This window comes from Protopterus annectens, chromosome 4.part0, assembly GCF_019279795.1.
Source record: "Protopterus annectens isolate FY-2018-M chromosome 4.part0, PAN1.0, whole genome shotgun sequence".
Taxonomy (NCBI): domain Eukaryota; kingdom Metazoa; phylum Chordata; order Ceratodontiformes; family Protopteridae; genus Protopterus; species Protopterus annectens.
The window spans coordinates 516,017,531-516,034,882 of NC_056733.1; the positions used below are offsets into that span (position 1 = coordinate 516,017,531).

Sequence of the window (17,352 nt, forward strand, 5' to 3'; positions counted from 1 at the left end):
TTAGTGACAGTTCTTGGATGTTTGTTATTATAAGATGTAGTTCTTTCTTCACTGCACTCTCCTGGTGTGGGTTCTTCACGTTGCTCATGTTTTTAGTGACAGTTCTTGGATGTTTGTTATTATAAGATGTAGTTCTTTCTTCACTGCACTCTCCTGGTGTGGGTTCTTCACGTTGCTCATGTTTTTAGTGACAGTTCTTGGATGTTTGTTATTATAAGATGTAGTTCTTTCTTCACTGCACTCTCCTGGTGTGGGTTCTTCACGTTGCTCATGTTTTTAGTGACAGTTCTTGGATGTTTGTTATTATAAGATGTAGTTCTTTCTTCACTGCACTCTCCTGGTGTGGGTTCTTCACGTTGCTCATGTTTTTAGTGACAGTTCTTGGATGTTTGTTATTATAAGATGTAGTTCTTTCTTCACTGCACTCTCCTGGTGTGGGTTCTTCACGTTGCTCATGTTTTTAGTGACAGTTCTTGGATGTTTGTTATTATAAGATGTAGTTCTTTCTTCACTGTACTCTCCTGGTGTGGGTTCTTCATGTTGCTCATCTTGAGATCTCCAGTAGAAAACTTCTTGACAGGAATAATTAAAACATTCTCTTGACTATGTATTAATTTTTAGAAAATAATAAAGCGTCTATGTTAATCTAACTTTTAGTATACTTTTAGCTAGATTTTTATAAAAATTCAAGTATATTTCCTGTCAGGATATGAAAACTAAGCAGAGCTATGGATTTCTGCTGCTATCAGACTGGCATCTTGGCCACACCCCCACAAGTTAATGCATTTGATGTTTGCTTTGCACATTCAGTGGTTAATGACTCTGATGCATTACCTACTGCATGTGCAGAGCACGAGCTCTGTACAGTAGTATTTCTGAAATTCAGTTTGATATGATAGGAATTGGAAACTGTGAATTAGAAGAATGTTTTTCAGACTTCTTGAGGAGGAGATAGGAAATGTGACTGCGAGCCATTGCACCTCATCTTTATTTACTTACCTTTTTTAATGTCTTGAATTTATGACAGTGGTGTACCACAGATTAAGGAACATTAAATACTCATTACTTAAATTATATTAAATTTACTTTGACTATGTGAAGAACGCTTTCTCAGTATCAGTTCTTAAATTTCATGAATGATAACTCCTCTACCATCAACTCTTTCATACATACTGATCAAGTTCTCTTTTTCTTTCTCTGGTTGTAATGAGTTTTCCAGCACAGCTTCATTTATTGTGTTTTACCATAATGACTGCATCATGTATGCTGTAGTACAGGAACATGAATCTGATCAGACATGATTTGCAACAGAATTCTCAGTGCTTTGGTCTTCCTGGAATCAAACACAGGAGTATTACTTGTCCAGGTCTTCTGTGTGTGCGATCCAACGCAAAGGGCATTCTTAAGGAAGAACACCCTTAAAAAAGAAAGTTATTTTTTTTAAGAAACAGGGCAGCAGAGGTGCCAGTATGCCGTACCAGAGCATATCAGCTCAAAAAAGCCCCGTTCCTGTGGTAGTTTTTAGCCCTTATATTTTGTGTGCAAATAACTCAAAGACAGGCAGAACAAGAATATGTTGGGAAATTTATATGAGGGATAAAACAATGTTAAACTGGGATGAATTTACAGTTAACATCAATTCATCCAAATTACATCTGAATGGAGTAACAGAAATGGAGTGGAAGACAATCCCACAGAAGAAGAAGTCTCTGTGATACACACCTATCCTTCCAACATGTTCTATTTATTTTGCAGAACAGACTAAGAACCCTTAACTGGATGTTTATGCCACCATTGGACTTGCAAAAAGTGGAATAGGTCTGACAGGATAGGGTCTGCTGAAGTTCTATATTTGAGGCTGAGTTTGCCTGTTAGTAATCTATGATACTGAGAAAAGAGGCAAGGCTTTGAGATGGTCCACATAGCTGGTATGATTTAGGCCCTTGATTTTCTTAATATGAAAGTGTTGTGGTTGTTCCAACTGGGACAAGTGTTAAGCACATATCATAAGGGGCTCAATTATCAGCCTAATATATGCTGAGTACAGTGGAACGATTTGGCATTATACTCAATTATCAGCCTAATATATGCTGAGTACAGTGGAACGATTTGACATTATACTCAATTATCAGCCTAATATATGCTGAGTACAGTGGAACGATTACATCATTAGACCAGGATGCCAAACCTTTAGATATAAACTGTGAAATGAAAAAGGACTTCTTTACAATAGTGGATATGTGATGATCAAAGGACAGTTAGTTGTTGACATAGGTTCCCACATCCCTGACTAGAGGATACATTTTCAGGCGTGTGTTGTCACTGCAATTGCTACAAGAAAAGTCTTGCTTGCTGAAGGATATGATTATACATTTCTAGTCATTTAGATTTAATCTGTGGTTTTGACACCGGCTATTTTTTCAGAACAGGCTCTCTTGAAGGATCACAGTGTCCTCTGAGGAGTCAGCCACAAACTCTTAACATTACCTTTGTACTCCAAGAATTAAGTACCAAAGAGAAATAGCCCAAGGACAAAACCCTGTAGTACATCACTAGTAATAGGTCTTTTGGAGGAGGTAGAGAGACACACATCATTATTTTCCTGGGTTCTATTTGTGATCCAGTTTGATATCCAGTGAGTAATGTAGGGATTTAGATTCAGCTTGGAGAGTTTATCTATGCTACTTGAATGTGGGAAGGTGTTGAACACCTTTGTGGGGTCTAGATATGCAGTATGTACAGATTTGCCCTCATCCATTGTTACAGTAGCCTTCCAGAGGAAGTTGACTATGTTAAGTAAGCAGGATCTGTCCTTGATGAATCTAAACTGTTTTGAGTTGAAAGTCTGTAGGCTACCTTATTTATTAGTTCCATAATGATCATATCTAAAGCCATACAGATGATGCTGGCCAGCCTTATGGATCTGTATTTATCCAGGTCCATTGAAATCCCATATTTGTACAAGGAAATAACTTCTGCTGCCCTCCATTCAACTGACATAAAGCTTGCTTTGAGCTGATATTGAATAGCCTTTTAGGGGGTCTGGCAAATAATGTTTCAGACTGATCAGCAGGTAGTCTGGTATGTTTGTCCATCATGGAAGTTGAGTTTTTGGCCTTAGATACCACCCTGAGGACTTGTTCTTGTGAGATTTGGTGGGAGTTGGGCAGTAGTGTAGCTTGGGTGGCATGAGAGGAGCAACTGCTCTAGGTTCAAAGTGATGGGGGTGGTGTGATCAGTTGAGTCTGGTCTTTCTTTAATGCAATAATGGCTTTTAAAACCTAGTATTGCATCTTGCTACACTGTAGTAAGCAGTTTGCTACAGTTTAAAAAGTAGAAATTATTATTATTTTTTTTTTTTTGTTAAACTAAAACATGAGTGCTGTAGTGCTCTGTGCATGCAAGGTATAATCTGTGGCAATTGTTTATTATATTTATAGCAACCAGTTTGCTGCAGTTTAAAAGAAGAAATTATTTTTTAAATAAATGCACTGCAGGAGGGTTGGGGGCAGGATACAGAAACAGGACCTGAATGGCTGGGGCGGGTGGGGGCATGTCATGCATCTGGCCACCTAGTTGGTGTGCCATTCGAAGGAACATCTTTTTTTGCTCTTCAATCTGATTGAAGAGCTGAGGGGGGCATATATCTACCCGTAATAAGCTGATTGCTTACAGGCTTACAGTGTAACAATTGTTTTTTTTTTTTTTTTGCAGGGTTGGCACTGGTTTATGGTACTGGCCCAGGGTAATGTTTGAACCAGTTAAGCTACTCAGGGTGGTGGTGATAGATGCTAGTTTGTGATACCAGAATAATGGGGGGGTGATGTTTGAGCTAAACGTGTGTACTAGTAGATTAGGAATGTTTTCTGGTTCTGTGAATGTGATAATCATTTACTGTTAGTTCTGCACAGTGCTGGGCATTAGTTCTGAAGTTTCTAACAGTTGAAGGCAGCTTTGTGATTATCTTTTACCTGGGTGGTTATTTTTATCTTATATCTGGCATTGGTTGATTTGATCAGGGTACAGAGTTCCTTGGTTAGTTTAGCAACAGCGCTTTTGGCATATTGAGAGTTAAATGTGTTTTTGTGAGTGATAATTTTTTCCTTTTATTATAGAGCCTTTTTATATTAGGGTTCCACCATATGGGCTTATTTTTGAATTTGGCATTGCATTTATTTTTGAGGGAGACAGAAGCATTTATCTATCTATTTACATGTGCAAAGAATTTGACAGTAAAGGATTTCACATAAGCAATGTCATAAAAATGGAAGGGGATATTGAGTGTAGCCAGATCATCAGTAAGTTTTAGTAGATTAACCTTCACATAATCTCTGAATACCGAGTTACTGGATGTTGCTTTAAGTTTGAGACTTATGAGGAATGTGACTGATTTGTGGTCTGATTTAAGCAGTGGGAAGCAAAGCTGAACTATGAAACAGCAATAGCAAGGACCAAATCCAGGAATTTTGCCATACCTAGTTGGGGTACAGACTAACTGGTCCAGAGAATTTACATGTTTGAGGATGTATACATCTTTATGGAGTGGTATTTGAAATCTCCTAGGAGAATGATGTTTGGTTTAATACAAAGGGACTCTATACTAATTAGGTAGTAGGTTTGAGCCAAGATGGACATAGAGGGGGTTCTATATAACTGTGCTATGATAAGTAGTATTGTTAATAGTAAGTTGGACATCTATCGATGTTTTACTTTCTTTTGTAATTTGTAATTTTTAGTGTTCTTATGCCATCTCCCCTCATTTGCAACTGGCAAGTTATTTTCCTTAAATTTTATTTCCTAACCTACTTATAGCCTCAATTACCATCCTGTCTACTCAGTCTGAAAACCTGCTTTGATTAACAGAGTCAGTGATTCTTCTTTTTTTGTTTCTTTTATTTTGGTATTTCACTACTACCCTACTCCTACCACCACCCCCATATCATTAAATGTACCCTTTTCTGACCATAACTTCCATACTGTTTACCCAGTCTCTGTATACTCAATTACCATCCAGCCACATCTCATTATTCTATCAATCCAGTTACTGTGCTTTCTTAGCCCTGCAAACCCAACCTCCATCCAATCACATCATCACGCCACCCTATAACATCACTTCCTACCATTTTTGGTCAATCCACAGCAGTCTAACACAGCTTGCAATCATATTCAATCTACAAATACTCAAATCACATCTTAAGTAACCCCCTTGTGATTTAGAATCTTCTGCTTTATGTGCAGTGTTATTACAGCTGTTCAGCCAAATTCTACTCATTGCCTCCCCAAACTTCATCTGTCCCTCTCCAGCACCTGTTCTCCTCCAATCCAAGCCACTGGAAGGATTTAACACTTTTTGCTCTCCTATGTCCAGGCCTTAGGCAGTAGATCTCCCCTTCTCTCAAATTCTCCTTCACTCTACTCCATCAGCCTGAGGTGGCAGACAAGGTCTCCTCATTTTCTGCCCTGTCTTATACAACTGCAGAGGCTCACAATTCTGCTTCTTCTCTTCTCCAGTGGCATTAGATAACATATAAGGTGTTTTTCTTTTCTTAAGCTTGTGGTGGCAGCACGGTTTTTAGAAATTTCAGTCTCAGGCAGCAGTTTAGATCTCTGTCTCTCTTTATCTACAAGCATTTTACAGAAGCTGAAGTGCACAACAGCTCCTTATTTTATATGCATTTGGCCTTAAGTAGCCTATTTATTTACAAAAAGCCTCTGATGGCAGAAAAAGCTCTTTCATCTCCGTCTACTCCACCCCACAGCCTTAGGTTGCATCTTCATTCTTCCTTTTCTTAAGCCAATGGTACCAGCATAAGCATTTACAACTCTTAAACTTAGGGAACAGTTAAGACATTTCACAGCACTTGATGCACAAGATACCTCCTCTTTTGTTTACTCCATTGGACTTAGGTGTCAAACAAGGCCTCTGGTTTATTTCAAGCATTCAGTGGCACCAAAGGTTCTTACTCCCCCTTCTCTATGCTTGCAGCCTTAGGGGGAAGATAAGGCTTTCTCCATTAACTATTATCCTTTAGTGGCAACAAAGGCTTATATCTAACTATTCTTGCTGTTAGAAGAAGGGGGCATTTATTACTTACCACTAGAACAGCAGATCATTTTAACCTTTGAAAGGAACTTTTTTTTTTACTCATTCCTTCTTCCATTACCTTCAGTAATTCATACAGCCTAATCCCTACTTTCTATCTGTTTTACTTTCACTATTCCCTCTGCCTCTTGCTGTACATCTACAAATAGTTTTGTAGATACACACACCTAATATGTTCTACTAGAACTTTTATAGCAGCAAAGACATACAACATACCACTGGGAACATTTTGGGAACAGTTTTACATTTATACCTACTTAGACACTATCATTTAGACCTTGTGTAACAGCACATGCGTGCAATATACATTGCTAGCCTTCTCTTTAACATATACACACATACTACCTGTTATCATTGCTCCACTCTCTTCTGCTGTTTCATCTTCCATTATTATTTCTAATACTCTTCTTTGTTGACTAGTGGTGTATCAATAACTCTCTCTCTCACCCCTCCATTACGTAACTCTTCAAGTCTTCTGTTCATTGCATTATTATTAGTCCTGTCTCTGTCTGGCCCTCCTTCAACTACTACTTACCCTGTCTCTCCTTTCATCAGCTATACACAAGACTGTGGGTTCTCTAAATGGCAAAACTGCTACCACCAAAATGTGTTAACAGACATGATTCACTGCTGTATTTACTACTACTACTTATAGCCAGAAACATTAAATATAGACCTGGATCTAGTTCCATATACCCACCCACCCTTTGCTATCTTTCACATCTGCTTATTCACTGCAAACTCAGTCCTCTCCCTTATTACAACCTACTAGAAATGCAAAACAATATAAAGGATTTAAAATCATTTACTGTAATGCTCAAAGCCTTAAAGGATTTAAATCTTCCACCTCAGTTCCCAAAGTCTTCACAACAAATGGGGTAACTCTGAAGCTTAGGTATCCTTGCACAACCTCAGCACTCTCAGCTTGACTGAGTCTTAAAAGAATCGCTTCTTCCACCTCATCTCATTTACATGGCAGCTTCAACATACTGTATGATATCTACCCATGTCATTTATATACCTTTCTTCGCCAAACCTATTTCAATGTACAACATATTCCATATGTTCATATTCATACAAAGGTGACATAAGTTTCACTTGAGTTCTTAACATTAACCTCTTAGGCCCACATAATTCCCAGATCACTGAATATCTGTCCTTATAAATCACAGTTTATTTCCTCTCCAACTAAATTCAGTGCTACTCCTAGAAATGAATCCCTTATAGATTTCTTCATCACAAATATTTCTCAAAAAATAAGACATGTTTCCTGCCCCCAATAGTGACTAACCTTCGATTCGCACTATCATATACTACCAACCCCTAAGACCTTCTTCAGTCACACACACACACACACACACACACACACACACACACACACACACACACACACACACCCCTAGAAGTCATGGTCTTAGCTCCCTTTTAGCAAGCAACCTTCCTACCCTGGACATTTTCAACCTTGTACTTGCATTTATAGAAAAGGTATTTAGTTTCTTCCATTAGACATAGAATCAAAGGTAGGTCTTGCACATGGTATAAAAAGAAGCTAGAAATCAAGTAAAGCTTAGAGGCAAAACAGAGTACAAGTGTCAATCCTATCATGGGACCCTAACCATACAGATTACCTGACAGTTTGACAAAAATGTCAACTTCTCATAAATAAACTAAATCTTCCTTTACTGCTGTGTCCTCCAGTTACAAAACTCTTATAGGAAATGGTAAAATACATCATCTATACTGACCGTCCTACACAAAATGAAAGATATTCTTCCTCTTATATGGACTCAAAGCTGCTTAAACAAATTACTACTCTTAACAAAAACCTACTTCTTCAACAAAGTGAACACATTTCCTTCTCTCCCTCCGCCTCTCCTTTACAACACTCCTACACTCTCCACACATATTCTTCAAAATGCTCACCATTATTCATCCCTTTTATTTTCAGGCAATTACTTTAAAATATTTACAACATTTCATGAAAAGCCAGGAAAAAAATAACCCCATATGTAAACTTGCATCTATGGTTGCCACCTTTTCAGATAACTAAAGAAGGGTATTTTTTATAGAAACATTAGTTTTTAGAAGACCAATCATACCCACAACCATTGCACAGAACCAGACTTCACTTCTTTGCCAAAGTAAAAGCTCACTTTTATAGAATTTGAGTTGTCTGTATTATTTTATATATTATTAAGATCTTTCAGATAAAATATAATGCTTTTATCCAGTTAACAGAAAATATATCTTTTCCTAAAATCTCAGGATATTTGCCATATTTTGTGATTTTTTCACAAGACACAAGATTCCAAATAAGAAACGTTTTACATAAAGAGGGACAGATGGTAACCCTACTTGTATCCCTACTTCATTTGTGTAGTTGTCATCTATATCTCCAACCCCTTGCTCATGTATTTGGGTCTATATCAGAAGACCGAATGGAAAAAATATCGAACGGCAAAACAGCGAAAAGACTGGACCTCGAAGTGCTGTTTGCCAGATCGTGGTACAGTGAAGATTGGAATATTTGCCCTTTCCTCACTGTAGTGCGATCTTGGAGATGGTATATATATATATATATATATATATATATATTTAGTGGGGTGTGGGCACAGCCCCCCACAATAGCAAGTTTGAGGTCTGGTCTTTTCGCTGTTTTGCCGTTCAATATTTTTTCCATTTGGTCTTCTGATATAGAGCCATGTATTCAGTCTTTGACTCGCAGTTGGTATCGTTTATCTTCAGTTCAAATGTGCAGTTGTATTTCCCATTCCAAAAGTCCCCACTCCCATAGTAGCACAGGATAGTGCCAGTGGCTTAACAGATAGCACACCTGTCTTTGCTGCTGGTGGATCAGAAGTCTGTGGATTCTCTTCCCTTTCCAGGTAACTGGATTTATTTTGAGTAGGGTTGGTGTAATGGTTAAGGTCTTTACCTTACAGATATAAGGTACAGGGTTTGTAATGGTTAAGGTCTTTACCTTACAGACGTAAGGTACAGGGTTTGATTCTGGCCTCTGGGTATTGTCTAGGCTTGTAATAGTTGGCAGATTGACAGCCTAGTACTTACCTATGAACCTTTAAACCCATGATTACAGACCCAGTTCCATTCTCTGTCTGTTAACTAAAATGTTTGAAAAAAAAAGCCTCTGTGATTATGTTCTTGACCACATAAACTACTGTGGGATTATCAGAGACTTCCAACATGGCTTCATGCCAAGGCATAACACTCTCTTTAGTATATATTCTTTCACTCTGACAGAACCTATACATACATGGAAAGAAACCGGTATATGTTGGTAAAACTTTCATAAATAAGCCTATGCAAGTGCTAAGCATAGCAACCTTACCAACAAGGTTAAAACATTTGATTTCAGCTTCACAGCTCTATCGTTGTTCTCTATCTCTCACAAAGGGCCTTCTCTATTTCCAGGACCACCCTGACTGCACAAACATGCACCTTCACCTCTGTTGGTCTTCAAGTTCTGTACTTGGCCCCAGTTTAACCACCATTATTTATTAATGAGAACACCTCTGTTATCTTAAGTATTCATAACCTACAACATGGTTTACAAAACAATTTCAGTTTCCTCTTCAAATGGCTTTTCAATAGGAAATTCATCTTGAATGTTGCCAAGGTGGCTACCAATCTCTTTAGTCTAAATCAAAACCGTTATTACTCCTGACAGCAAACTGATCCATGAGGACAGTCAGTACCAGTGCTTGAATTTACTTGGTCCACCTCTATCATTAAAACCCATTACAGATATATGTTCTGGAGTCACACAACAACTTAAGGCTTACTACTCTATCTCCAACCATTTAATTAATTCTGCTAGTACCACTACCATCAAGGATGTTATTCTCAGACTAGAATACATTGTCCCACTGACTGCTTGTAGGCCTTCCCAAAATACTCATGCACGATAAACTACTACTAACACTATCTGCCAATTCGTTCATCCAGCATGTAGTCATTGGCATCACTGTATTACCCTCCAAAAGGCAAACAGCTCCCTGTAATTGCTGTTACTCTTCTTTCTTCACTCATCTTTAAATTTTACTGCATGAAAGATACTTACCTCTTAGAAAACAAATCTACATTCTTCTGTTTTAAAATTCCTAGCACAAATGATAAGTCAGTCTCTCTCTTCCTCTAGGCTGCAGGTTTGCAAAGTGTATCTAAAGTGGCCCGTGCCATCTGGAATCAAATATCTAATGGCATTTGTAAGAGATGCAGTACCCCGTTTTTAGAAGAAACCTTTCTGAACACCTAAAAAAACTGCATACTGTTTTACTCACAAGGGCTTATAACTGTCATTCCACATTCCTCGCCTACAATTTCCTGCTTCAGCCTATTACGTGATTAATGCAATGCATGTTGCATTTGTGAAGTGTGTAATGTGCGTGTAATACACATATAAATACTATAGCTGTATATAATCTGTGCTTGAATATCTTTCTCACTGTACACTCAATTGCTGACTATTGTCACTGATTCTCCACAAGGTAACTGTATAATCTTTATGCAAACTGTATCTGCATGTCATGAATTTGTTTTAACTGTATGCTTGCCTTACTGCCCAGCATGTGGTTGAAATTAGTCCAACAACCAGTTTACCCACCTAGCAGACAAATCTGTAAATGAACAATTAAAAATTATTATGTCCGATGAATTCCCTAGATTTCTAATACAGGAACCACTACCTTCCACCCAAGTCAGAATTGCAGTAACAAACAATCTTCACATTGCTTGACATTACCAAGTCCATTAGGCCAGACAATGGACCACATCTGTACATTTCAAACAGCTGTGGAATAATTTTGCCATTTATCTATTTATTTACTCTTGACTGTTTTTATTGACAAGCTAGTCCAGTTGGATAGATTCCATTTAGTTAACAGTATAAAATGAAATTCAATATACTGCAAACAACCTGTATACAGAGTAATAGGAACATAGTTTTACTGTTATCTTGTGCAGCCAGCACTGGTTAAATATAATCTCCACTGAGTAGGCAAATTGAAGTACTAGCTATACAAAATAATAGTATATGCAAGCCAATACTGGTTACATAGTAGCACTATTGATCAAATGGCAGACTTGTTCAACAGAGAGACATACATAATATGAAATAGCAAAGAAAACATCAATAATACATTGTAGCCAGTAGAATAAGCCTCATTATACAACGATCCCCCCATTAATATTCTAAAACGTGCACGCTGATTGGCCAGCGTGCATGTTGTAAATCAGAGTTATACTAATGGAAAAAGGTCCGGTCGCCCAGACTTTTTCTATTAGTATAACTCTATTTTTAAAGCAATGGAGAATGCAAGATCTCCGTTGTTTTTTACACACTGTCTCGCTATGTTAAACGAGTTTAACATAGTGAGACAGCTTTAAAAAAAGTAACAGAGATCTTCCTATCTCTGTTGCTCTTTTTAAAGCTGTCTCGCTATGTTAAACTCCTTTAACATAGTGAGACAGTTTGTAAAAAGCAACGGAGATCTTGCTTTCTCCGTTGCTTTCTTCAAAACTGTCAAGCTATGTTAAATGGGTTTAACATAGCAAGACAGCTTTAAAAAAAGCAACGGAGATTCTCCGTTGCTTTTTTCAAGCTGTCTTGCTATGTTAAACCCATTTAACACAGAGAAACAGTTTGTAAAAAGCAACAAAGATCTTGCTTTCTCCATTGCTTTTGCCCACAGCTCTGATGTACTTCATAAGCATACGCATGTGCAGTACATCAGGACTGCCGCAGAATACCAGACAGCTGCGGAAGGGCAGCAAGGAGGCATTATACAATGCCATTATTTAAGAAAAGTAATTATTTTTTTCCTTAAATAATGTCATTGTATAATAGCAATAACCCACTTCTGGGTGTGGGTAATGCTGGATTTACCCACGGTTGTCTTTGTTTGGCCACTCGGGCTTCACCCTCGTGTCCAAACCACACCAACCGTGGGTAAATCCAGCATTACCTGCACCCAGGCGTGGGTTATTGTTATAATGATCTCTGGCTAATGGCATTATAGAATGGTTCATGGCCAGTGTAGGTAAGAAAGTCAAAAGTGCTGATACAGGAATTTCCTGGAAACAACAAGCTCTCAGCAATCTGAATGAATGCAGAGGCATGGTCTATCTCACAAATGACTCTCAGCAGAAATCTCACAAATGGAGTTATCTAGAAATGTTATGTTTAAACACTGTAGTAAGTTAGCTTCAATATCCCAGTCTAGATGCAAACCAGATGAGCTATCAATCTAATACAGTAACAGTACAACATTTACAAGCTGTCATGAGAAAGACAACTGACAAGGCATATGGCAGAATGAACAGTCTGCAATTTAAGTGCACATTCTAGCTCACCTCTATCTCCATTACCTATTTGGTGTCTATATTCTTGAGGCTACATTCCAACATTTCTGCCTGCTGACACTACCCAGTCACTTACTATGTTCCTGCAGATCCAGTCCTGGTTTGATCATCACATAAAATCCTTTTCCTGCTCTGCTACCTTCAGTTCTCTTTTCCCATGCCACAGATGATGTGACCCAGCCTCAGTACCTTTCATTTGCCCACACTGACTTTGAACTGCAATGCTTTAGCCTATTTGGTCAGCCATCTCAAATCTTTCCTCATATTCTTCTCCCATTTTCTCTGCTGCACCTCTCTGTCAAAGGTACAAGGGATTACCCTGTTTTCTATTACATGGGAGAGTGTCTGAAATGAATTCTCTGAAAAGCGCTGGATGGTTGTCCTTCATGTCCTCTAAACTTAATTGCTTATTATTTTGTTGGAGCTTGTTTGCCTGAACATTATGCTTTATTAAATGGTCATTGCTCATTATGGACCCTAGCAATGTGCGCTAGCCTGCTCACTTTGTTTTATTCTTTCACAGAGAAAGTGGCATATTGGAGAAAGAGCTAGCATCGTTGTAATGACTTTACTTTTAAATACTGCTATTTTTCCGGATGCAGTAACCTTAGACTGAGAATAATAAAATACGGAGAGTGCATGAAAGACCTCTACAGAAATATTTGTTCAAAGTACAGCAGATGGTGTGTTTCCATGAATGTTGGGGAGTTACCAGGGTACTTTACAAGGGGTAGGTAGGAATGTTGGAACTGTTTATCAAATTCCAGAATGTAACCTGCAGAATGTAAGTGTAGCCCCCATCATATTCTCAGCCACAGACCATGCATGTTTCTAAACATTATACTTTTATGCTTGTGCAAATATATTTTGAAATGACACGCTTAAGCATAACAAATAGCCAACCAGGAATTCTAACAAAAAAGAAGATCTAACAAATTATAAAATTGTAAACTAAAATAAACATGTCATTTTGCACGTGAATTGTAGCAACCCCTTTACATAAAATAATTGTTAAAAAAAATGTATGTTGTGGCGTACATGGTATATACCTGGCTGCATTCATACTGCTGGAGTGATCTTTAATGCACTCAAAGGGTTAATGCCGAGGTGTAGTTGGATGTTGCATTATTCCTCTCACCTTTCTGCATCCCACCATTCAACAATACAACAGTCTAATTCTTTAGCCTTGATCCTTTCCCCAAACCCTTCAGTTTTCCTTGCAGACATGTGGACATTAAAAAAGCCTTGACAAAATCCAGGTAGACCATATCACTCAGAGTTTTCTTGATTAGCTGTTCTGCAATCTAGTCAAAAAATACATCAGATGTGACTCAGATTTTTCTAGACAAGAAACCATGATTGTTTTTGCCCTGGATGTTGTTACTTTCCAGAAAAGCAACCAACCTTTTCTTTGTGATTTTATCCATGACTTGCCCTGTCACTGATGTAAGGGTAATGAGGCCTGTAGTTCCCTGAATTTTTCCTGCTCCCCTGCCTGTACAAGTAATAATTTCACCACATCTATTTTATTAGGAAGGCTTACCTGCCAATCAGAAGTCTTGGCATAAGAGAGTGTCTCTGTGCTCAGCCAGAAATAACGCTTCTTGAAGGTGAAACGTGTGACTAGGTTCATCCCTTCTGCTTTCCTCTTGTGCAGATATCCTTCCTTGATAATAACTGAAGGATGGAAGACGGCCCGGTGTTGACCCTCTATAACTGAGAAACAATCCATCTATTTGCTTAGTTACTTAATTTATTAACTGATTTGTTATAAAAAAAAACAATTCTGACTCAACAGTTCTATCACAATCCCTATTATTACCTTCCCAAAGTAATAACATATAAGTGATGCTATATTTATTTATCTACTCTTAAAAACTCCAATACAACACATTTATGAGCAATATGCAGTCACAATTAAACATCTCAGTATATAGGATATAGAGTAGGAAACAGACACTCAATAAAAAATAAATATTGCACCGAAAGCACTTCATCATTTCTTAATTCTGTCTTACACTCTGGAAAGAGTATTGTAGTATAAACACCTCAACATTTCTCAGTTCTGTTTTCCAATATGGAATGTCATTGGCAGCTGATAGTCACATTTCCTTTAACATTTGTAGAAATTGCCTCACAGATGAACAAGAATTGTTTTAATTTAATTCATACAATACAAACTCGTCATAATGCCACAAGAGCAAGGATAATATTGATTGATAAAATGATATGCAATATATGCAGACAATTCTAGAGTAGCTCATCAGACAGCATGCTTTTTGGAGGTAGAAGAAAGCTGAAGTATCCAGAGAAAACTGAAGCAGACATTGGGAGAACATACAGACTGTACAAGGACAGTGGGAGGAGATATGACACTGGATACTGGGGCTATGAGTTAAGACATCATCTCTGCTGAGACACTATGCTCTATCAAAAGAAGGCGATAGTGAAGGGTCAACTAATTAGGGCTTCACGAATGTCCAGCACGGACAAACTTTTCAATGAGGAAGTTTCCATTTTAAAGAGATTCTTTAATGAAAAACAATATCCGGAAGCCCTGGTAGAAGCACTAGTTACAGAAATTTCCGAGAAGAGGGCTAATAAATATCCCCCTTTATTGGGGGTGGGTGTTAATGAGAGGTTACCAAACCCTTCAAAAGACATTTCACAGTCAAAAAATAGTTTTATACATACTTTCTCTAACAACTCAGATCAGATCGAGAAGATTATTAAAAAATATTGGCCCATTCTCAGACTTCAGGAAGATCTTAAGGATTCTATGCCCAGTTTCCTTTCTTTTGTTAGGAAAGGGGCAAGAATTTGAAAGAACTTTTAGAAATCAGGTTAGAGGATCCACAGAATCAGAATAGAAAGAAATTAGGCACTTATCCATGTGGGATGTGCAAGCAATGCCACGCTATGCTGAATTCGGGGTCCTTCTACCTTCCCTCTAGAAGATTCAAGTTCCACGCTAACAAACATTTTAATTGTGGATCTAAGGGAGTAGTCTATCTTGGATGCTGTGGCACGTGCCATGGTTTTTACATTGGAAAAACTGAAAGGGTGTTTAGGAGAAGGGTTTATGAACACTTCAATGACATCAATGTAAGGACGGAAAGTAATGCCTTTTATAAACACTCTTTGACATGTAAGGACATGAACATAAAGTTTATGGTTTTGGAACAGGTACAACCGGATATAAGAGGGGGCAGTTGGGAGTCAAAATTAGAATACCATGAGCTATTTTGGCAGCTCCGTTTAGATGCTACTAGATACCCAGGTCTGAATGACACCCTTAACATTAGTAGTGTTCTGAAATTGAGGCAAGCCTGTTTATAACACAGTTTGGTACAACATGACATTTATTGTTTTACTCATTTTTGAATTTACAAAATCTTATAATAAGATATATGGAATGTCATGTTATATATTTGAAACTTAGGAAAGAAATGTTTTACAATGCTATTCAGTAACTCTAGGTTTCAATTTGAGTTTTGATTTTACCCCGAGGGTAAAGGGTCACTGCATTTATTTGTGATTATAAAAATATTTTGCAGAATTGTTTTTTGCCACATTTTAACAGTTTGATTTGATTTTATGTTTAATATGGTATCTAGTTGCCAAGATTTTTAGAAAATGAATTATTTTTAATGATAATAAGAATGCCTTTTAGAATTTCCTTATATGGTGATTTTCCTGTTGGGAAAGGTTCACAGGAAGTCATGTGATGATTCTGGAAGTATTTAATGTGAATGAACTTCCAGCAATGTTTTTGCCTTGAAAAAGCTCGCAAGTGGTCGAGTGAAAGCGCTTGGAAGATATTGTGGATTTTTACTTTGCCTTGTTATGCACCTGTTTGATTTCTTCATCTGCTTATTTTGAAAGCCTTTGTTTACGTGCTTCCGGGTCCTGTCGTGCCAAATGGTTTTTATTCTTGGTTGGATTTTGCTCTTAGTTCTAACATATAAGCGATGCTATATTTATTTATCTACTCTTAAAAACTCCAATACAACACATTTATGAGCAATATGCAGTCACAATTAAACATCTCAGTATATAGGATATAGAGTAGGAAACAGACACTCAATAAAAAAATAAATATTGCACCAAAAACACTTCATCATTTCTTAATTCTGTTTTACACTCTGGAAAGAGTATTATAGAATAAACACCTCAACATTTCTCAGTTCTGTTTTCCAATATGGAATGTCATTGGCAGCTGATAGTCACATTTCCTTTAACATTTGTAGAAATTGCCTCACAGATGAACAAGAATTGTTTTAATTTAATTCATACAATACAAACTCATCATAATGCCACAAGAGCAAGGATAATATTGATTGATAAAATGATATGCAATATATGCAGACAATTCTAGAGTAGCTCATCAGACAGCATGCTTTTTGGAGGTAGAAGAAAGCTGAAGTATCCAGAGAAAACTGAAGCAGACATTGGGAGAACATACAGACTGTACAAGGACAGTGGGAGGAGATATGACACTGGATACTGGGGCTGTGAGTGAGACATCTTCTCTGCTGAGACACTATGCTGTGTTCACAAGTCTAGAATCAGCCACTTGCAAGACGCTAATACTATATACCTGAATAAATTATGTAATAAAAGAACAATTCTTCATGCAGGGAACATAGAAAGCATACATTTATTCAGTTGTTAGTCATAATGAATAATGCAAAGCCAGGTCCCTCCACACATTCTCAAGTTTTTGTACTTCATCTTTTAACGCTAGCACAGCATATTATGATTGACTCATCACTACTTTGAATTTGTTCCCCTGTTAAAAAAAATAATAATAATAATGGCTGCTTCTTTTATGAGCAGATGTGGAGTTTCTCTTTATTTTTTTCTAG

The 17,352-nt window shown here is 37.5% G+C and overlaps 1 protein-coding gene across 1 annotated transcript in view; it reads right to left on the reverse strand.

Annotated features, from left to right (window-relative positions):
• RASAL1 (RAS protein activator like 1) overlaps nt 1–17,352 on the reverse strand; it is a 1,855,221-nt gene that overhangs the window by 241,114 nt on the left and 1,596,755 nt on the right. The window contains exon 16 of the mRNA XM_044068436.1: nt 14,028–14,200. Coding sequence (XP_043924371.1) covers nt 14,028–14,200 — 173 coding nt within the window. The remainder of the gene's footprint in view (nt 1–14,027; nt 14,201–17,352) is intronic.